At 51.1% G+C, this 21,681-nt stretch overlaps 1 protein-coding gene across 1 annotated transcript in view; it reads right to left on the bottom strand.

Moving 5' to 3' along the window:
• Nucleotides 1–402: 402 nt before the first annotated feature.
• The window catches only part of LOC119955251 (WD repeat-containing protein 5B-like), a 35,707-nt gene continuing 14,428 nt past the window's right edge, over nt 403–21,681 (bottom strand). The window contains exons 6-10 of the mRNA XM_038781287.1: nt 15,546–15,577; nt 11,297–11,396; nt 11,098–11,163; nt 1,454–1,546; nt 403–645 (exon numbers count right to left, since the gene is read on the bottom strand). Of these exons, the coding sequence (XP_038637215.1) occupies nt 508–645; nt 1,454–1,546; nt 11,098–11,163; nt 11,297–11,396; nt 15,546–15,577 (429 nt within the window). The 3' untranslated portion in view covers nt 403–507. The remainder of the gene's footprint in view (nt 646–1,453; nt 1,547–11,097; nt 11,164–11,296; nt 11,397–15,545; nt 15,578–21,681) is intronic.

Here is a 21,681-nt window from a genome sequence, read left to right as displayed (position 1 = left end):
CCCCCCCCCCCCCGTCTGTGCCCCCCCCCATGTCCCCCTCCCCCCGTCTGGGCGCCCCTCCGTCTGTCCTGCCTCGCCCTGTCTGTGCCCCCCCGTCTGTCTCGTCTCCCCCCCCTCCTGTCTGTCTCCTCTCCCCCTCCCCTCTGTCTGTCTCCTCTCCACCCTTTCCTGTCTCGTCTCCCCCCTGTCTGTCTCGTCTCCCCCCGTCTGTCTCCTTCCCCCCTCCCTGTCTGTCTCCTCTCCCCCCGTCTGTCTCCTCTCCCCCCCCCCCCCGTCTGTCTCCCCTCCCCCCCTGTCTGTCTCCTCTTTCCCCCCCCCCTCCCCCCTGTCTATCTTCTCTCCCCCCCCCCTCCCTCCCCCCTGTCTGTCTCCTCTTCCCCCCCCCCCTCCCTCCCCCCTGTCTGTCTCCTCTCTCCCCCTGTCTGTCTCCCCCTCCCCCAGACTGAGTGGGAGGACAGGCATAGCTTCCCTCCGTCCGGACTATGTGTGCCGACTGCGGCCTGTCAGCTACACGCCGACCTCTTGGTGCTGGAGGAGGTGGGTGTGATTGGCAGAGCAGGCAGCGAGCAACCACCTCCCCGAATCAGCCGGGGTAACGTCCGTGCTGTAAACACCGTCCAACAGCTTCCCCAAGCGGCCCACTGTCTGCAAGGCAAAGAGATCTATCAGGGAGATTTACACAGCCCACTGCTGAAGGGGAAGGGCAGGGGGACACGGGGTAGAGGAGGGGGACACGGGGTGGGGTGGGGGGTAGACAACAAGGGGGAGGGGGGGCACGAGGGACAGATTAATCCATTCCAATCAGTCTGAGTGTCCGGAGTGAACTCTGACCCCTATCATAGAGACATAATCTTATCCCCATAACCCAGCAACCCCACCTAATCTTTTTGGTCACTAAGGGCAATTTATCACGGTCAAAAGCAAATTCCTGCGGATGCTGGAATCTGAAACTAAATGGACAATGCTGGCAAATCTCAGCAAGTCTGGCAGCATCTGTTTGGAGAGAAAAGAGCTAACGTTTCGAGTCCGATGACTCTTTGTCAAAGCTAACAGACAGAGAGAGTGGGAAATATTTATACTGTGGAGTGCTAATGGCCACAGATACCAAGGGTTTAACACCCGGTTTCCCTGCGTTTCTGCTCAATAACCCCTCCTAACCTTTTTGGACACTAAGGGTAACTCAGCATGGCGAATCCACCTAACCTGCACATCTTTGGACTGTGGAAGAAAACCGGAGCACCCGGAGGAACCCACGCAGACACGGGGAGAACGTGCAGACTCCACGTAGACAGTGAGCCAGCCGGGAATCGAACCTGGGACCCTGGAGCTGTGAAGCCGCAGTGCTAACCACTGTGCTGCCCCCGCCAGTCAGTGTGACTGTTCAGAGTGAACTCTAACCCCTATCTGGTCAGTCTGACTGTCCAGAGTGAACTCTGACCCTGCATGAACTGACCGTCATCGAGTTGCGGTTGACGAGGCGACACAGATTGTTCCTGGTTCCTGCACCAATCAGGTGATCTGAGCCCAGCCAATGACAGCTGTAGATCTGCAGAGAGGGAGGGGCAAAGTCACCGAGGAAATAGACCAAACAATACCCCCCCAGCTCGCGTAACCCCCTCGCATAACCCCCGCAACTCGCGTACCGCCTGCGTACGCCCCCACCCCGTACCCCCCTCAGCCCTCGTACCCCCACCCCGTACCCCCCTCAGCTCTCGTACCCCCACCCGCGTACGCCCCCTCAGCTCATGTACCCCCTCCTCAGCTCGCGTACCCCCCCCCAGCCCGCATACCCCCCCATAACCCCACCCCTACACAAATACATCCTTGAGATCCATTACCCTCACAGGAAAATTGAAGCAGGAGGCCATTCAGCCTTTCGAGTCTGCTCCGCATTCATTCTGATCATCAAGTTCAATATCCTGATCCCACCTTCCCCCCCATAATCCCTCGATCCCTTTAACCCCAGGAGCTGTATCTCATCCCTTCTTGAGATTACACAATGTTTTGCCTTCAACTACTTTCTGTGCGAGTGAATTCCACAGATTCCCCACTCTCTGGGTGAAGAAATTTCTCCTCACCTCAGTCCTAAAATGTTTACCCCTTATCCTCAAACTATGACCCCTAGTTCTGTATTCTCCCACCATCGGGAACATTCTTTCTGCATCTACCCTGTCTAATCCTATTAGAATTTTGTAAATTTCTATGAGATTCCCTCTCACTTTGAAACTCCAATGAATATAATCCTAACCGATTTAATCTCTCCTTATGTGACAGTCCCGCCAATCAGCCTGGTAAACCTTTGCTGCACTCCCCTTGGCAAGAACACTGGACATCCTGAAGGGGCAGGGTGAACAGTCAGGGGCCATAGTACACATAGGTACCAACTACATAGGCAGGAAGAGTGATGAGGTCCTGCAGAAGGAGTTCAGGGAGTTAGCCAGTAAGCTAAAAAGCAGGACCTCCATGTCTGTAATCTCAGGATTACTCCCTGTGCCACATGCCAGTGAGGCTAGAAATAGGAGGATAGTGCAGCTAAATATGTGGCTAAACTGGTGGTGTAGGAGGGAGGGTTTCAGATTTCTGGACCATTGGGATCTCTTCCGGGGCAGGTTGGACCTGTACAAGAAGGACGGGTTGCATCTAAACTGGAGGGGCACCGATACCCTGGCTGGGAGGTTTGCTAGAGTCACTCAGGAAGATTTAAACTAATATGGGAACCGGAGTATTAGCTTAGAAGGTGTCATAACGGAAGGGGAAATAGAGAACAAAAATAAAAGAACAACATCACCCTCAGGCAGAGCAAAAAAGGTGACAAGTGTGAGAAGGGAGGTGGTCAATGCAGGATTGAGGGTGTTGTACCTTAATGTACACAGTATACGGAACAAGGTAAATGAGCTTGTTCTGTACATTGAAATTGGCCAGTACGACGATGTGGGCATCACAGAGACGTGACTGCAAGGGGATCAGGGCTGGGATCTAAATATCCAAGGATATATGTCCTATCGAAAGGACAGGCAGATGGGTAAAGGGGGCGGGGTGGCATTGTTAGTAAGGAATGAGGTAAAATCGATAGCAAGGAGCGATCTAGGATCAGAAGGCTTAGAATCTCTGTGGGCAGAGTTGAGGAGTCGCAAAGGTAAAAAGACCCGAATGGGAGTTAGGAGATAGAAAAGGCATGTAAAAAAGGCAATAATACAATAATCATGGGAGACTTCAATATGCAGGTGGACTGGGAAAATCAGGTTGATAGTAGATCACAAGAAAATGAATTTGTGGAATGTCTAAGAGACGGTTTTTTTGGAGCAGCTTGTCGACTAGGGAACAGGCAATTCTGGATTTGGTGATGTGTAATGAGGCAGACCAGATTAGGGAACTGAAGGTGAAGGAACCCTTAGGGAGCAGTGACGACAATATGAGAGAATTTACCCTGCAGTTTGAGAGGGAGAAGCTGCAATCAGATGTAACGGTATTACAATTAAATAAGGGGAACTACAAAGACATGAGGGAGGAGCTGGCCAGAGTTGATTGGAGAAGGAGCCCAGCAGGGAAGACAGTGGAACAGCAATGGCAGGAGTTTTTGGGGGTTATTCGGGAGGCACAATAGAAATTCATCCCAAGGAGGAGGAAACATGCTGATGGGAGGACAAGGCATTCATGGCTGACGAGGTAAGTCAGGGACAGCATAAAAGCTAAGGAAAAAGCATACAAAGTGGCGAAGATTAGTGGGAAGACAGGATTGAGAAGCCTTTAAAAGCGAGCAGAGGACAACTAAAAAAGCAAGAAGGGGGGAGCAGATGAAGTACGAATGCAAGCTCGCTAGTAATATAAACGAAGAAAGGAAGAGTTTTTTCAATATATAAAAGGTAAGAGAGAAGCAAAACTAGACATCGGGACTGGTTTAGCACAGGGCTAAAGAGCTGGCTTTTAAAGCAGACCCAGGCAGGCCAGCAGCACGGTTCAATTCCCGTACCAGCCTCCCTGAACAGGCGCCGGAATGTGGCGACTAGGGGCTTTTCACAGTAACTTCATTTGAAGCTTACTTGTGACAATAAGCGATTTTTTCATTTAATTTCACATTGGAAAATGTGGCTGGAGAAGTAATAATGGCAGAGGAACTGAATAGTTACTTTGCATCAGTCTTCACGGTGTAAGACACCAGTGAGGCGCCAGAGCTCCAGGAGAACCAGGGGGCAGAGGTGAGTGCAGTGACCATTACGAAGGAGAAGGTTCTGGGGAAACTGAAAGGTTCGAAGGTGGATAAATCACCTGGATTCTGCACGGGGGCTGCAGAAGGACTTGGACAGGCGAGGAGAGTGGGCAAAGAAGTGGCAGATGGAATACAATGTGGGAAAGTGTGAGGTTATGCACTTTGGAAGGAGAAATGGAGGCATCGACTATTTTCTAAATGGGGAAATGCTTCGTAAATCAGAAGGACAAAGGGACTTGGGAGTCCTGGTTAACGTGCAGGTTCAGTCGGCAGTTGGGAAGACAAATGAACAGAGAGATCTCGGCATCCAGGTACATAAATCCCTGAAAGTTGCCACCCAGGTTAATAGGGCTGTTAAGAAGGCATATGGTGTGCTAGCCTTTATCAGTAGGGGGATTGAGTTTCGGAGCCACAAGGTCATGCTGCAGCTGTACATAACTCTGGTGCGGCCGCACCTGGAGTACTGCGTGCAGTTCTGGTCACCACATTATAGGAAGGATGTGGAAGCTTTGGAAAGAGTTCAGAGGAGATTTACTAGGATATTGCCTGGTATGGAGGGAAGGTCTTACGAGGAAAGGCTCAGGGACTTGAGGTTGTTTTCGTTAGAGAGGAGAAGGCAGAGAGGTGACTTAATAGAGACATATAAGATAGTCAGAGGGTTAGATAGGGTGGACAGTGAGAGTCTTTTTCCTCGGATGGTGATGACCAACACAAGGGGACATAGCTTTAAATTGAGGGGTGGTAGATATAGGACAGATGTCAGAGGCAGTTTCTTTACTCAGAGAGTAGTAGGGGTGTGGAACGCCCTGCCTGCAACAGTAGTAGACTCGCCAACTTTAAGGGCATTTAAGTGGTCACTGGATAGACATATGGATGAAAATGGAATAGTGTAGGTCAGATAGGCTTCAGATGGTTTCACACGTCGGCGCAACATCAAGGGCTGAAGGGCCCGTACTGCGCTGTAATGTTCTATTTTCATGTCGAGAGGGCTAAAATACAAGACCAGGGATGTACTTCTGAGGCTGTATAAGGCACTGGTTAGACCCCATTTGGAGTATTGTGAGCAGCTTTGGGCCCCGTATCTAAGGAAGGATGTGCTGGCCTTGGAAAGGGTCCAGAGGAGGTTCACAAGAATGACCCCTGGAATGAAGAGCTTGTCGTATGAGGAACGGTTGAGGACTCTGGGTCTGTACACGTTGGTTTAGAAGGATGAGGGGGGAATCTTATTGAAACTTACAGGATACTGCGAGGCCTGGATAGAGTGGTCTTGGAGAGGATGTTTCCACTTGTAGGAAAAACTAGAAGCAGAGGACACCACCTCAGACTAAAGGGACGATCCTTTAAAACAGAGATGAGGAGGAATTTCTTCAGCCAGAGAGTGGTGAATCTGTGGAACTCTTTGCCACAGAAGGCTGTGGAGGCCAAATCACTGAGTGTCTTTAAGACAGATGGATAGATTCTTGATCAAAAGGGAATCAGGGGAGAAGGCTGGAGAATGGGGATAAGAAAAATATCAGCCATGATTGAATGGCGGACCAGACTCGATGGGCCGAGTGGCCTAATTCTGCTCCTATGTCTTATGGTCTAACATCCTTCCTCAGTTATGGAGACCAAAATTGCTCACAGTACTCCAGGCATGGCCCCACCAATGCCCTATACAGTTGCAGTAAAACATCCCTATTCCTATACTCAAATCCTCTCGCTATGAAAGCCAACTTGCCATTTACCTTCTTTACTGCCTGCTGTACCTGGGCGCTTACTTTCAGCGACTGATGCACGAGGACACCAAGGTCTCGCCGAGTATCCACCTCTCTCAATTTACAAATAATAATCTGCATTCCTATTTTTGCTACCGAAGTGATAACCTCACATTTATCCACATTATACTGTATCTGCCGTTCACCTGCCCACTCACTCAGCCTGTCCGAATCCCCCTGAACCATCTCTGCATCCTCCTCACAGCTCACCCTCCCACCCAACTGTGTATCATCTTCAGGTCGCCACGCTCTGGCGTCAACTAAACAGCTGGTCATTGACTTCAGGAAGCAAAGTACTGTACATACCCCTGTCTGCATCAACGGGGCCGAGGTGGAGGTGGTTGACAGCTTCAAATTCCTTTGGGTACACATCACCAAAAATCTGTCCTGGTCCACCCATTTCAACACGACCACCAAGAAAGCACAACATACTTCCTCAGGAAACTAAGGAAATTCGGCATGTCCACATTAACCCTTACCAACTTTTACAGATGCACTATAGAGAGCATCCTATCGGGCTGCATCACAGCCTGGTGTGGCAACTGCTCGGCCCAGGACCGCAAGAAACTTCAGAGAGTCGTGAATACCGCCCACTCCATCACACAAACCTGCCTCCCATTCATTGACTCCATCTACACCTCCCGCTGCCTGGGGAAAGCGGGCAGCATAATCAAAGACCCCTCCCACCCGGCTTACTCACTCTTCCAACTTCTTCCATCGGGCAGGAGATACAGAAGTCTGAGAACACGCATGAACAAATTCAAAAACAGCTTCTTCCCCACTGTTACCAGACTCCTAAATGACTCTCTTATGGACTGAACTGATTAACACTACACCCTGTATGCTTCATCCGATGCCGGTGCTTATGTAGTTACATTGTGTACCTTGTGATGCCCTATTATGTATTTTCTTTTATTTTATTTTCATGTACTTAATGATCTGTTGAGCTGCTCACAGAAAAGTACTTTTCACTTTACCTCGGTACACGTGACAATAAACAAAAATCCAAATCCGCAAATTTGAGATAATACATTCAGTTCCCGCGTGCAAATCATGAATATTTAATGTGAACAGTTGGGGTCCCAGCACTGATCCTTCCGGTACCCCACTGGCCACTGCCTGCCAATCAGACAAAGATCCGTTTATTCCAACTTTTTGCTTTCTGTCTGCTAACCAGCTTTCTATCCGTCTCAAGACACGACCCGTAATCACATGCATTTTAACTTTACATAGTAATCTGCTATGTGAGACCTTGTCGAAGGCCTTCTGAAAGTCTCAATAAACCACATCCACCGGTTCTCCCTGGTCAACTCTCCCAGTTACATCGTCAAAGAATTCTAGTAGATTTGACAAGCATGACTTTGTCTGATTACACCACTGCTTTCCAAATGCTGTGCTAGGAAATCCTTGATAATGAACTCGAGCAACTTCCCTAGTACCGACGTTACGCTCACTGGTCTATAGTTCCCTGTTTTCTCTCTACCTCCCTTTTTGAATAGCGGGGTTACATTCGCTACCCTCCAATCTGTAGGAATCATTCCAGAGTCTAAAGGACTTTGTAAAATGACTATCAATGGATCTACTATTTCTAGGGCCACTTCCTTAATTACTCTGGGTTAAAGATTATCAGGCCCTGGAGATTTGTCCGCCTTCAATCCCATTAATTTCCCCAAACCCATTTCTTTACTAAGACTAATTTTCTTCAGCTCCTCAGTGAAACTTGAGATTCTCAGAACTTCCAGTACATTATTCATGGTCTTCCTTTGTGAAGACAGAAGCAACGTCCGAATTTAGTTCCTCGGCCATTTCTTTGTTCCCTGTGTCATGGTAGTGTCCCTTTACGGAAAGTTTTTGTCTTATCACATGGCTTCTGTGATGTTGTTTTGTGGGTGGAGCTGGGCTGTGGCTGTGTGAGGTATGTTTTACTTTCACTTTCAGTTCTGACTGCTGTCGACTACAGATAGAGAAAATAAATATTCTGGCCTGTCTCTGTCTCTATTTTCATTTTAAATATCCGTTCCAGTAAAAAAGAAACATTGATTCTAGCTACCTGCTTTAAAAGATACAGTTTGCTTTCCGGAAGAGGTTAAACCTGCTGGTGACACGGGGTCAGAATCTCAGGAAAAGCCAGTCTTATTCAAGTGAGAATGTAGCGTGCTGGGCCACGCCCGTGAAAAAGGGGTTTTGGTTTCTGGGATTTTGTTTTTGAATTGGAACAGTTAAGGGGGAATTCATTAAGGGTTATACATGGATTACTGCAGCTGGGAGGTGTCTTTATGTTTGTAATTAATAAAAAAATCTTGCTGTGTTTATATAAATGTTAACTAAGTTCGTAGAATAAAGCTTATTTTGATTAAAGTGTGTGGGAAGACTACCACACCTGTGCCCATCCTAGCCAAATTCAACATCAACTTTCAAATTGTATTTTCTCCTTCTTAATAAATTCCTTGGTCCACGTTTGCTGAATTTTAAACTGCTCCCAATCCTCAGGTCTATTTCTTTTTCTTGCTAATTTGTATGTCTCTTCTTTGAATCTAATAACATCTCTAATTTCCCTTGTGAGCCAGAGTTTGGCCACAGTTCTCTTTCTGCTCTTGCGCCAAATAACCAACTTTTGGAGTTCACCTTTCGTTCCTTGAATGCTGCCATTGCCTGTCCACTGTCCTGCCTTTCAGTCATGTTTCCCAGTCTGTCATAGCCAGCTCATGCCTCACACCATCATAGTTACCTTTACTGAGGTTCAGGACCCTGGTCTCAGAATCAACTACCTCACTATTTACTATGATAAAGAATTCTACCATATTATGGTCATTCTTCCCTAAGGGCGCTCTCACAACTAGATTGCCAACTAATCCTTTCGCATTGCACAACACCCTGTCCAAGATGGTCTGTTCCCTTGTTGGATCCTCAACATACTGGTCCAGAAAACCATCCCGTACACACTCCAGAAATTCCTCCTCGATTGCACTGTGACTAATTTGACTCACCCAATCTATATGCAGAATAACGTCACCCATAATCACCGACGTTCCTTTCTCACATGCACCTCTGATTTGCTGTCTAAAGCTATTCCCAACATGCAGTTTGGTGGTCTGTACACCACCCCAATGAATGTTGTCTGGCCCTTGATGTTTCCTAACTCGACCCAGACAGATTCCACACAACCTGTGCTAAAATCTTTCCTCAATATTGTCTCAATATTTTCTTTAATCAACAAGGCAACACCACCTTTCCTTTCTGTCTGTCCTTTCTAAAACTGAATATCCCTCAATGTTTAGTTCCCATCCTTGGTCACCTTGGAGCCTTGTCTCCGTAATCCCAACAATATCATACCCCTTTACATCAATCTGCACAACTAATTCATCCATTTTGTTTTGAATGCTCCGCGCATTCAGATACAAAACCTGAAGGTTAGTCCTTGTAACGTTCTTGTCCCATCCCCACTATTTTAGTGTCATTACCCTTCCCGCTCACAAATACACCCTCCTCACCTCCGTCAGCCTCACATATACCACCCCACCCTCAGATACACCCTCCTCACCTCCGTCAGCCTCACATATACCACCCCACCCTCAAATACACCCTCTTCACCTCCGTCAGCCTCACATATACCACCCCACCCTCAAATACACCCTCCTCACCTCCATCAGCCTCACATATACCACCCCACCCTCAGATACACCCTCCTCACCTCCGTCAGCCTCACATATACCACCCCACCCTCAAATACATCCTCCTCACCTCCGTCAGCCTCACATATACCACCCCATCCTCAAATACACCCTCCTGACCCCCGTCATCTTAACATATACCACCCCACCCTCAAATACACCCTCCTCACCTCCATCAGCCTCACATATACCACCCCATCCTCAAATACACCCTCCTCACCCCTGTCATACCACCCCACCCTCAAATACACCCTCCTCATCTCCGTCATCCTCACATATACCACCCCATCCTCAAATACACCCTCCTCACCCCCGTCCTCACATATACCACCCCACCCTCAAATACACCCTCCTCGCCTCCATCAGCCTCACATATATCACCCCATCCTCAAATACACCCTCCTCACCTCCATCATCCTCACATATACCACCCCACCCTCAAATACACCCTCCTCATCTCAGTCATCCTCACATATACCACCCCACCCTCAAATACACCTCATCTCAGTCATCCTCACATATACCACCCCATCCTCAAATACACCCTCCTCACCCCCATCCTCACATATACCACCCCACCCTCAAATACACCCTCCTCGCCTCCATCAGCCTCACATATACCACCCCATCCTCAAATACACCCTCCTCACCTCCATCATCCTCACATATACCACCCCACCCTCAAATACACCCTCCTCATCTCAGTCATCCTCACATATACCACCCCACCCTCAAATACACCCTCATCACCTCAGAACTCCAGTTTCGCTGTAGTTTCACTATAACAAAAATTGCACATGGGGGGAGGCGGGGGGGGGGGGACCCATACCCCGGGGAGAGTCGGTGCCCGTTGGTGGGTGGGGGGGGGGGATGGGGTGGGATGGCTGTACACCAGGGACAGTTGGTGCACGTGGGTGGGGGGACCCATAGCCGGGGAGAGTCGGCGCCCGTGGGGGGGTCCCGTACCCCGGGGAGAGTCGGTGTCTTTTGGGGGGGGGGGGGGGGGGTCCCGTACCCCGTGGAGAGTCGGTGCCCGTGGGGAGGGGCCCGTACTCCGGGGAGAGTCGGTGCCCGTGGGGAGGGGCCCGTACCCCGGGGAGAGTCAGTGCCCGTGGGGGGGGGGGGGGGGCCATACCCCGGGGAGAGTCGGTGCCCGTAAGAGGGGGGACCCGTACCCCGGGGAGAGTTGGTGCCCGTGGGGGAGGGACCCGTACCCCGGGGAGAGTCAGTGCCCGTGGGGGGGGGACCCGTACCCCGGGGAGAGTCGGTGCCCGTAGGGGGGTTCACTCCTGCCCCAGAGAGAGTCGGTGCCCGTGGGGGGGGGGGGGACTCCTACCCCAGAGAGAGTCGGTGCCCGTGGGGGGGTGACTCCTACCCCAGGGAGAGTCGGTGCCCGTGGGGGGGGCCCGTACCCCGGGGAGAGTTGGTGCCCGTGGGGTCCGTTCCCTGTTCCTGATCTTACCAGGCTGTGACCAGCATCATCCTCAGGAATATCTTGAAGCTTTTGTCCAGTTTGATAGTCCCAGACCTGTGGGGGAGAACGCAGTCAGGTGACTGTGGCTTCTGCTGATTGATATGGTTCAGGTCCCATCCAAAATTGCTGTCGCTCGAAAATCAGCCCCCCGTCCCGTCCTCCACTCCCTGATTTCTCAATACCTCACCTCCAAACTGTTCTCTCGCCTCCAGGATCCAGTCAGAATCTCAGACGTTTTTGGGTGAATCTGCAGAGCATCACCACAGAGGTGAGGGCCAAATATCCGTCTGTAAATAGAGACAGATAGATCAAAAAATACACTAACCACAGGAGAATTACAGAGTCTCCTCCAGTAACAATCCTCCTGGTCCGGGGCAATTACAGAGTCTCTCCCAGTAACAATCCCCCCTGTCCCGGGGTAATTACAGAGTCTCACCCAGTAACAATCCCCCTGTCCCGGGGTAATTACAGAGTCTCTCCCAGTAACAATCCCCCTGTCCCGGGGTAATTACAGAGTCTCTCCCAGTAACAATCCCCCCTGTCCCAGGGTAATTACAGAGTCTCTCCCAGTAACAATCCCCCCTGTCCCGGGGTAATTACAGAGTCTCACCCAGTAACAATCCCCCTGTCCCGGGGTAATTACAGAGTCTCTCCCAGTAACAATCCCCCTGTCCCGGGGTAATTACAGAGTCTCTCCCAGTAACAATCCCCCTGTCCCGGGGTAATTACAGAGTCTCTCCCAGTAACAATCCCCCTGTCCCGGGGTAATTACAGAGTCTCTCCCAGTAACAATCCCCCCTGTCCCGGGGTAATTACAGTCTCCCAGTAACAATCCCCCTGTCCCGGGGTAATTACAGAGTCTCTCCCAGTAACAATCCCCCCTGTCCCGGGGTAATTACAGAGTCTGTCCCAGTAACAATCCCCCTGTCCCGGGGTAAGTACAGAGTCTCTCCCAGTAACAATCCTCCCTGTCCCAGGGTAATTACAGAGTCTCTCCCAGTAACAATCCCCCTGTCCCGGGGTAATTACAGAGTCTCCCAGTAACAATCCCCCTGTCCCGGGGTTATTACAGAGTCTCTCCCAGTAACACTCCCACTGTCCCGGGGAAATTACAGAGTCTCTCCCAGTAACAATCCCCCTGTCCCGGGGTTAATTACAGAGTCTCTCCCAGTTACAATCCCCCCTGTCCCAGGGTAATTACAGAGTCTCTCCCAGTAACAATCCCCCCTGTCCCAGGGCAATTACAGAGTCTGTCCCAGTAACACTCCCCCTGTCCCGGGGTAATTACAGAGTCGCTCCCAGTAACAATCCCCCCCCCTGTCCCGGGGTAATTACAGAGTCTCTCCCAGTAACAATCCCCCTGTCCCGGGGTAATTACAGTCTCCCAGTAACATTCCCCCTGTCCGGGGGTAATTACAGAGTCTCTCCCAGTAACAATCCCCCCTGTCCCGAGGTAATTACAGAGTCTCTCCCAGTAACAATCTCCCTGTCCCAGGGTAATTACAGAGTCTCTCCCAGTAACAATCCCCCTGTCCCGGCGTAATTACAGAGTCTCCCAGTAACAATCCCCCCTGTCCCGGGGTAATTACAGAGTCTCTCGCAGTAACAATCCCCCTGTCCCGGGTAATTACAGTTTCCCAGTAACACTCCCCCTGTCCCAGGGTTATTACAGAGTCTCTCCCAGTAACAATCCCCCCTGTCCCGGGTAATTACAGTCTCCCAGTAACAATCCCCCTGTCCTGGGGTAATTACAGAGTCTCTCCCAGTAACAATCTTCCTGTCCCGAGGTAATTACAGAGTCTCTCCCAGTAACAATCCCCCTGTCCCGGGGTAATTACAGAGTCTCTCCCAGTAACAATCCCCCTGTCCCGGCGTAATTACAGAGTCTCCCAGTAACAATCCCCCCTGTCCCGGGGTAATTACAGAGTCTCTCGCAGTAACAATCCCCCTGTCCCGGGGTAATTACAGTTTCCCAGTAACACTCCCCCTGTCCCAGGGTTATTACAGAGTCTCTCCCAGTAACAATCCCCCCTGTCCCGGGGTAATTACAGTCTCCCAGTAACAATCCCCCTGTCCTGGGGTAATTACAGAGTCTCTCCCAGTAACAATCTTCCTGTCCCGAGGTAATTACAGAGTCTCTCCCAGTAACAATCCCTCTGTCCCGGGGTAATTACAGAGTCTCTCCCAGTAACAATCCCCCCTGTCCCGGGGTAATTACAGAGTCTCTCCCAGTAACAATCCCCCTGTCCTGGGGTAATTACAGAGTCTCTCCCAGTAACAATCCCCCTGTCCCGGGGTAATTACAGAGTCACTCCCAGTAACAATACCCCTGTCCCGGGGTAATTACAGAGTCTCTCCCAGTAACAATCCCCCTGTCCCGGGGTAATTACAGAGTCTCTCCCAGTAACACTCCCCCTGTCCCAGGGTTATTACAGAGTCTCTCCCAGTAACAATCCCCCTGTCCCGGGGTAAGTACAGAGTCTCTCCCAGTAACAATCCCCCTGTCCCGGGGTAATTAGAGAGTCTCTCCCAGTAACAATCCCCCCTGTCCCGGGGTAATTACAGAGTCTGTCCCAGTAACAATCCCCCTGTCCCGGGGTAAGTACAGAGTCTCTCCCAGTAACAATCCTCCCTGTCCCAGGGTAATTACAGAGTCTCTCCCAGTAACAATCCCCCTGTCCCGGGGTAATTACAGAGTCTCCCAGTAACAATCCCCCTGTCCCGGGGTAATTACAGAGTCTCTCCCAGTAACACTCCCCCTGTCCCGGGGAAATTATAGAGTCTCTCCCAGTAACAATCCCCCTGTCCCGGGGTAATTACAGAGTCTCTCCCAGTAACAATCCCCCCTGTCCCAGGGTAATTACAGAGTCTCTCCCAGTAACAATCCCCCCTGTCCCAGGGTAATTACAGAGTCTCTCCCAGTAACAATCCCCCCTGTCCCGGGGCAATTACAGAGTCTGTCCCAGTAACACTCCCCCTGTCCCGGGGTAATTACAGAGTCTCTCCCAGTAACACTCCCCCTGTCCCGGGGTAATTACAGAGTCTCTCCCAGTAACAATCCCCCTGTCCCGGGGTAATTACAGAGTCTTTCCCAGTAACAATCCCCCTGTCCCGGGGTAATTACAGTCTCCCAGTAACACTCCCCCTGTCCGGGGGTAATTACAGAGTCTCTCCCAGTAACAATCCCCCCTGTCCCGAGGTAATTACAGAGTCTCTCCCAGTAACAATCTCCCTGTCCCAGGGTAATTACAGAGTCTCTCCCAGTAACAATCCCCCTGTCCCGGGGTAATTACAGAGTCTCCCAGTAACAATCCCCCCTGTCCCGGGGTAATTACAGAGTCTCTCTCAGTAACAATCCCCCTGTCCCGGTTTAATTACAGTCTCCCAGTAACACTCCCCCTGTCCCAGGGTTATTACAGAGTCTCTCCCAGTAACAATTCCCCCTGTTCGGGGGTAATTACAGAGTCTCTCCCAGTAACAATCTCCCTGTCCCAGGGTAATTACAGAGTCTCTCCCAGTAACAATTCCCCCTGTTCGGGGGTAATTACAGAGTCTCTCCCAGTAACAATTCCTCCTGTCCCGGGGTAATTACAGTCTCCCAGTAACAATCCCCCTGTCCCGGGGTAATTACAGAGTCTCTCCCAGTAACAGTCCCCCCTGTCCCGGGGTAATTACAGAGTCTCTCCCAGTAACACTCCCCCTGTCCCGGGGTAATTACAGAGTCTCTCCCAGTAACAATCCCCTTGTCCCGGGGTAATTACAGAGTCTCTCCCAGCAACAATCCCCCTGTCCCGGGGTAATTACAGAGTCTCTCCCAGTAACAATCCCCCTGTCCCGGGGTAATTACAGAGTGTCTCCCAGTAACAATCCCCCTGTCCCGGGGTAATTACAGAGTCTCTCCCAGTAACAATCCCCCTGTCCCGGGGTAATTACAGAGTCTCTCCCAGTAACAATCCCCCCTGTCCCGGGGTTATTACAGAGTCTCTCCCAGTAACAATCCCCCTGTCCCAGGGTTATTACAGAGTCTCTCCCAGTAACAATCCCCCTGTCCCAGGGTTATTACAGAGTCTCTCCCAGTAACAATCCCCCCTGTCCCGGGGTTATTACAGAGTCTCTCCCAGTAACAATCCCCCTGTCCCAGGGTTATTACAGAGTCTCTCCCAGTAACAATCCCCCCTGTCCCGGGGTTATTACAGAGTCTCTCCCAGTAACAATCCCCCCTGTCCCGGGGTTATTACAGAGTCTCTCCCAGTAACAATCCCCCTGTCCCAGGGTTATTACAGAGTCTCTCCCAGTAACAATCCCCCCTGTCCCGGGGTTATTACAGAGTCTCTCCCAGTAACAATCCCCCTGTCCCAGGGTTATTACAGAGTCTCTCCCAGTATCACAGTCACAGTGAAAATGTCAGATTTCTGCCAGTCCCCGCTCAGCGTTACCTGATTGAATGAGGATGATTCTCAGTCCAGAACTAGAGGGAGAGAAGAGAGAGTTACCGCTCTGAGGATTGTTTGCAGTGGGAGAGGTTGCCGAGTCGGAGTTCATAATCACAAATCCCACACACAAAACGCAAGACAGAGCACCGGTCTGGACCAATGAGATAGGTACAAACGCCAGCAAAATTCCACAAAGCAGCTGCGAAAAGTTACTAAAAGGCATTATAAAGGAAACTTGCAAAGGACATCACAATGAATAAGGAGAAAAGTTCTATTTGTATGAAGGGAACGTGGGTGTGAAGAGCAATGTGGGTTCAGTAAAAGCTGAACAGGAAGATATGATAACGGGGAAATGGCAGACATGTAGAACATTGCCTCAGTATTTAGAGTAGCAAAGGGGGATAAGTTGTAAGTCCTGAAAAAAATCAACCGTCGATAGAGAACAGGGATGTAATATAAATAACATAAATACAGCACCAATAACTAGGAAATTAATGGAACTACAGAGTGACAAATCCCCAGGACCAGACGGCTTCCATCCAAGGGTCTTAAAGGAAGTAGGGGAGCACATTGTTGCTGCCCGACCTATAATCTTCCAGAGTTGCCCAGATTCCAGAGCCATCCCTCTAGATGGGAAAATTGTTCACGTCATTCTTTTTCAGAAGGGTGAAAGGGGAAAACCAGCAAATTACAGACCAGTTACTCTAACGTCTGTGGTGGGGAAATTGTTGGAATCTATTTCTGAGGCTGTCCAAGGCTCTGGTCAGGCCCCATTTGGAGTATTGTGAGCAGTTTTGGGCCCCGTATCTAAGGAAGGATGTGCTGGCCTTGGAAAGGGTCCAGAGGAGGTTCATAAGAATGATCCCTGGAATGAAGAGGTTGTCGTATGAGGAACGGTTGAGGAGTCTGGGTCTGTACTCATTGGAGTTTAGAAGGATGAGGGGGGAATCTTATTGAAACTTACAGGATACTGCGAGGCCTGGATAGAGTGGATGTGGAGAGGATGTTTCCACTTGTAGGAAAAACTGGAACCAGAGGACAGCATCTCAGACTAAAGGGACAATCCTTTAAAACAGAGACAGGGAGGAATTTCTTCAGCCAGAGGGGGTGAATCTGTGGAACTCTTGCCGCAAAAGGCTGTGGAGGCCAAATCACCGAGTGTCTTTAAGACAGAGATGAAATGAAAATGAAAATCGCTTATTGTCACGAGTAGGCTTCAATGAAGTTACTGTGAAAAGCCCCTAGTCGCCACATTCCGGTGCCTGTCCGGGGAGGCTGGTACGGGAATCGAACCGTGCTTCTGGCCTGCTTGGTCTGCTTTAAAAGCTAGCGATTTAGCCGAGTGAGCTAAACCAGCCCCTTCTTGATTAATAAGGGATCAGGGGTTATGGGGAGAAGGCAGGAGAATGGGGATGAGAAAAATATCAGCCATGATTGAATGGCGGAGCAGACTCGATGGGCCGAATGGCCTAATTCTGCTCCTATGTCTTACTGTCTAACACATTGGAAAACTTTGATCAATCAGGGAGAGCCAGCATGGAATCGTGAAAGGAAGGTCATTCCTAAGTAATCTTAATTAATTTTTTGAAGGGGTGACTAAGGTAGTGGACGGGGAATGTCTGTGGATGTTATTTATATGGACTTACAGAAGGCATTTGATAAAGTTCCACACGAGAGACTGTGAACTAAGATGGAAGTCCACGGAGTTGAGGGTAAATTATCGACGGGGTTAGGAAATTATTGAGTGGCAGGAGACAGAATGGGGATAATCGGTAATTTCTTGAAATTGGCAGGAGTGGTGTACCACAGGGATCTGTGTTGGGGCCTCAATCATTCACACGGATGGTGGCAGAGAAAGTCTGTATCCAGATTTGCTGATGATACAAAGTTAGGCAGCATTGTAGACAGCCAGATAGCAGAAAAGTGCAGGGAGATATTGACAGAATGGGCAGAATTGTGGCAGATGGAATTCAATATAAGCAAGTGTGAGGTGATCCATTTTCGACCAACAAAGGATAGAGCAGCGTATTTTCTAACTGGGAAGAGGTTAGGTACGGCGTCTAAAGAGACTTGTGGGTTCAGGTGTGTGGGTCCTGCCAGGAACAAGTGCAGAAACGAATCAAAAAGGCGAATGGAATGTTAGTCTCTATCTGGAGGACTGGATTATAAAGACACAGGGGTTACGCTGCAGCTTTACAAAACCCTGGTTGACCCCACTCGGAGTCACTGTCAGCAGTTCTGGGCACCACACCCGAGGAAGGAGATTTCTACCTTGCAGGGAGTACAAAAATGATGCCTGGATTACAGGGGGTGAGTTACGAGGAGGGATTCCTCAAATTCGACCTGTTTTCACTGGAATTTTGAAGGTTACGGGGTGATCTGATTAAAGTCTTGAAGATATTCTAAAACTAGGGGGAATAGTCCAAATATTAGGGCTGGGCCATTCAGGAGAGATGTTGGGAAGAACATCTTCACTCACAGGGTGATACAGGTTTGGAACTTTCCCACACACAGCAGGTAAAACTGGAACAGGTTAATTTTAAATCAAAGATTAGATAGATTTTTGTTCAGCAGAAACAGTAAAAGGTCTGGGCCAATGGCGGGTCTATGGAGTTAGGTCACAGGTCAGCCATGATCTCACTGAATGGCGGACAGGCTCGAGGGGCTGAATGGCCTTCTCCTGTTCCTATAAACCATCCAGTCACCTGTGGGACCTGTACCCCAGGGTTAACCGGTTCGATATGATGTGACCATCAATTCACTCGAGACACAAGAGGAAGTAAACTGTGGCTTTAATAGACTTACAACTGAACCTGCCTGCGACCAGAAGAACTGAGAGCAGACTCACAAGACCGCAGCACTTTATACTTCCAGTAGTGGGAGGGGCCATGGACGGAGCCAAGGGTGGAGCCCTGTACAATCTCCTCATCTTCCCCGTGGGCAGAGCCGCGCAACGGCTCACAGACAGAGCCCACAAGGACACAATGCGATACAGTGTGAATTAAGCACTATACATTCACCACATTCACCCCCTGTAAAAAAAAATCAAGTCCGGCGGGGGTGATGGGTTCACAGATTGAGCCAGTCCGGTGGCCGAGTTATCCACTGGGATCGGCGGAGCACTGGGGTTCCAGCCTCTTCGGATGGCTGTGTGCTGACGGGCGGTGTGGATCTGAGGGTGGACTCCGGGGGTAGTTCGTTCAGAGCTTCGTTCCTGACCGGTGCGACGAGCGAAGTGGGGTGCAGGAAACCTGTAGGCGTGGGGGCGCAGGGTGTGGGGGGCCGGGTGGGGTGTAGTGTGAGGGGTACGAACCCCTGTCGCTGTGTACGTAGCTAGGGAAACCGAACAGGGTGAAGATACTGTGCAGGGCTCTGATGACTGTGTGTGAGGTCATATCGGGGCATGGGATAGCAAACGGAAAACAGGAGAATTCGTCTATGACGTTGAGGAAGTACACATTTCGATTGGTCGAGGGGAGTGGCCTTTGAAATCGATGCTCAGGCGTTCAAAGGGCCGGGAAGCCTTTACCAGGTGGGCCTTGTCTGGTCTATAGATGTGCGGTTTACACTCCGCGCAGATCAGGCAATCCCTGGTGATGGCTTTTACCTCCTCGGTGGAGAAAGGCAGATTTCGGGCTTTGATGTAGTGGGCGAGCCGGGTGACCCCCGGGTGGCAGAGGTCGTTGTGGATAGCCTGTAATCGGTCGTCTTGTACGCTGGCGCATGTGCCGTGGGACAGGGCATCTGGGGGCTCGTTGAGCTTCCCCGGCCGATATATGATGTCATAATTATAGGTGGAGAGTTCGATCCTCCACCTCAAGATTTTATCGTTTCTTATTTTGCCCCATTGCGAGTTGTCGAACATGAAGGCAACCGATCTCTGGTCGGTGATGAGGGTAAACCTCCTACCTGCGAGATAGTGCCTCCAGTGCCGTACGGCTTCTACAATGGCTTGAGCTTCATTTTCGACTGAGGAGTGCCGAAGTTCCGAAGCGGAGAGGGTTCAGGGGAAAAAGGCTATAGGTCTCCCTGCCTGGTTCAGAGTGACGGCGAGAGCGACCTCTGAGGCATCGCTCTCTACCTGGAAAGGGGACAGATTCATCCACCACCCGCATGGCGGCTGTGGCGATGTCCTCCTTGGTGCAGTTGAAGGCCTGGCGGGCCTTGGCTGACAGTGGGAAGAGTGTGGCCTTAAATAGTGGGCGGGCTTTGTCCGCATACTGGGAGACCCACTGGGCGTAATAGCGTAATAGGAGAAGAATCCAAGGCACCTCTTGAGGGCTCTGGGACAATGAGGGAGAGGGAGCTGTAAAAGAGGGGGCGTATACCGTCCGGGTCGGGGCCCAGGACTCCGTTTTCCACAACATAGCCGAGGATGGCTAGCCTTGTTCTGCGGAAAACGCATTTCTCCTGATTGTATGCAAGGTTGAGTTTCTGGGCGGTTTGGAGAAATTGGTGGAGGTTGGCGTCGTGGTCCTGCTGGTCATGGCCGCAGATGGTGACGTTATCCAGGAACAAAAACGTGGCCCGCAGCCCGTACTGGTCCACCATTCGGTCCATTGCTCGTTGGAACACCGAAACCCCATTCGTGACGCCAAAGGGAACCCGGAGGAAATGGAAGAGGCGGCCATCTGCCTCGAGCGCCGTGTAGTGGAGGTCCTCCGGGCGGATTGGGAGCTGGTGGTAAGCAGACTTCAGATCCACCGTGGAGAATATGCGGTACTGGGCGATCTGGTTGACCATGTCTGCAATTCGGGGGAGAGGGTACGCATCGAGGAGCGTGAACCGGTTAATGGTCTGGCTGTAATCAACCACCATCCGGAACTTTCCCCCGGTCTTGACGACCACCACCTGAGCTCTCCAGGGGCTGTTACTGGCCTCAATGACTCCCTCACGTAGGAGCCGCTGGACTTCGGCTCTGATGAATACTCTATCCTGCAGGCTAAACCGCCTGCTGCCAGTGGCTACGGGTTTGCAGTTAGCAGTGAGATTAACGAAGATTGGAGGGGGGTCGATTTTTAGAATCGCTAAGCTGCATATAGTGAGAGGAGGTAGGGGTCCGCCGAAGCCGAGTGTGAGGCTTCTAAGGTTGCACTGAAAATCGAGCCCGAGTAAGAGTGGGGCGCAGAGGTCTGGGAGTACGTACAGCTGGAAATTAGAGTAGCTGGCGCCCTGTATCCTTAGGGTCGCAACGGTGCGCCCTTGTATTTGGACCGAGTGCGAACCCGAGGCGAGGGAGATAGTTTGCCGTGCAGGGAAGATAGGGAGCGAACAGCGTCTTACCAGGTCTGGATGCACGAAGCTCTCGGTGCTCCCGGAGTTGAAGAGGCACGATGTCTTGTATCCGTTGACTTGAACGGACATCATCGAGCTCCTGAGGTGCTTTGGCCGCGACTGGTCCAAAGTGACTGCATTGAGTTGCGGGTAGTCGGCGGCTCGATCAGCAGTGCTGGAGTGGCCCCGTGATGACTGTCCGCGGAGGTCGTAGTCGTCGAGATGAACATCGGGCGATGGCCAAGATGGCGGCCCCCGTTGATCGCACGTGGCGGACGATGAAGAAGATGGTGTCCAAGATGGCCGCCCCCGTGGATCGCACGTGGTGGGCCGCGAGGAAGATGGCGCCCCCCATGACTCGCACATGGCCGGCCGCGTGGGGGAGGATTGCCAAGATGGCGGCCCCCATGAGTCGCACATGTCGGGTGGAGGCGGAGTCGCCAGACACGCTGCAACATTGCAGGGTCTGCGGGCCTGCGAGTTGGGGGAGCGATTACTCTGGACTGCGGGGGAGTTAGAGGGTTTAAATTTAGACAGGCATACCTTAGCATAATGTCCTTTTCGACCGCAGCTGCTGCAGGTCGCATTGCAGGCTGCAATGCTGCTGTGGGTGTTGGGGCTGGCGCTCCATAGTGGGTGGGTGGCCGCGCGGCGCAGGCCTGGGGCAATCTCTGGTCGGGGGTCCACGATGGGGTCGCTTGGTCTGCGGGAAACGAGTTAAAACTTTGAAAAGCGACCTCCATTGAGGTTGCTAGCGTTACCGTGTCCTCCAATTTCTGGGCCCCTTTTTCGAGGAGACGCTGGCGCACGTAGTTAGACCGGACCCCTGCAACATACACATCACGGACAGCGAGTTCCATATGCT

The sequence above is a fragment of the Scyliorhinus canicula genome, chromosome 20 (genome assembly GCF_902713615.1).
Source record: "Scyliorhinus canicula chromosome 20, sScyCan1.1, whole genome shotgun sequence".
Taxonomy (NCBI): domain Eukaryota; kingdom Metazoa; phylum Chordata; class Chondrichthyes; order Carcharhiniformes; family Scyliorhinidae; genus Scyliorhinus; species Scyliorhinus canicula.
Note: the sequence above shows the minus strand (reverse complement) of the source record. Positions and strands in the feature narration are given on the sequence as shown.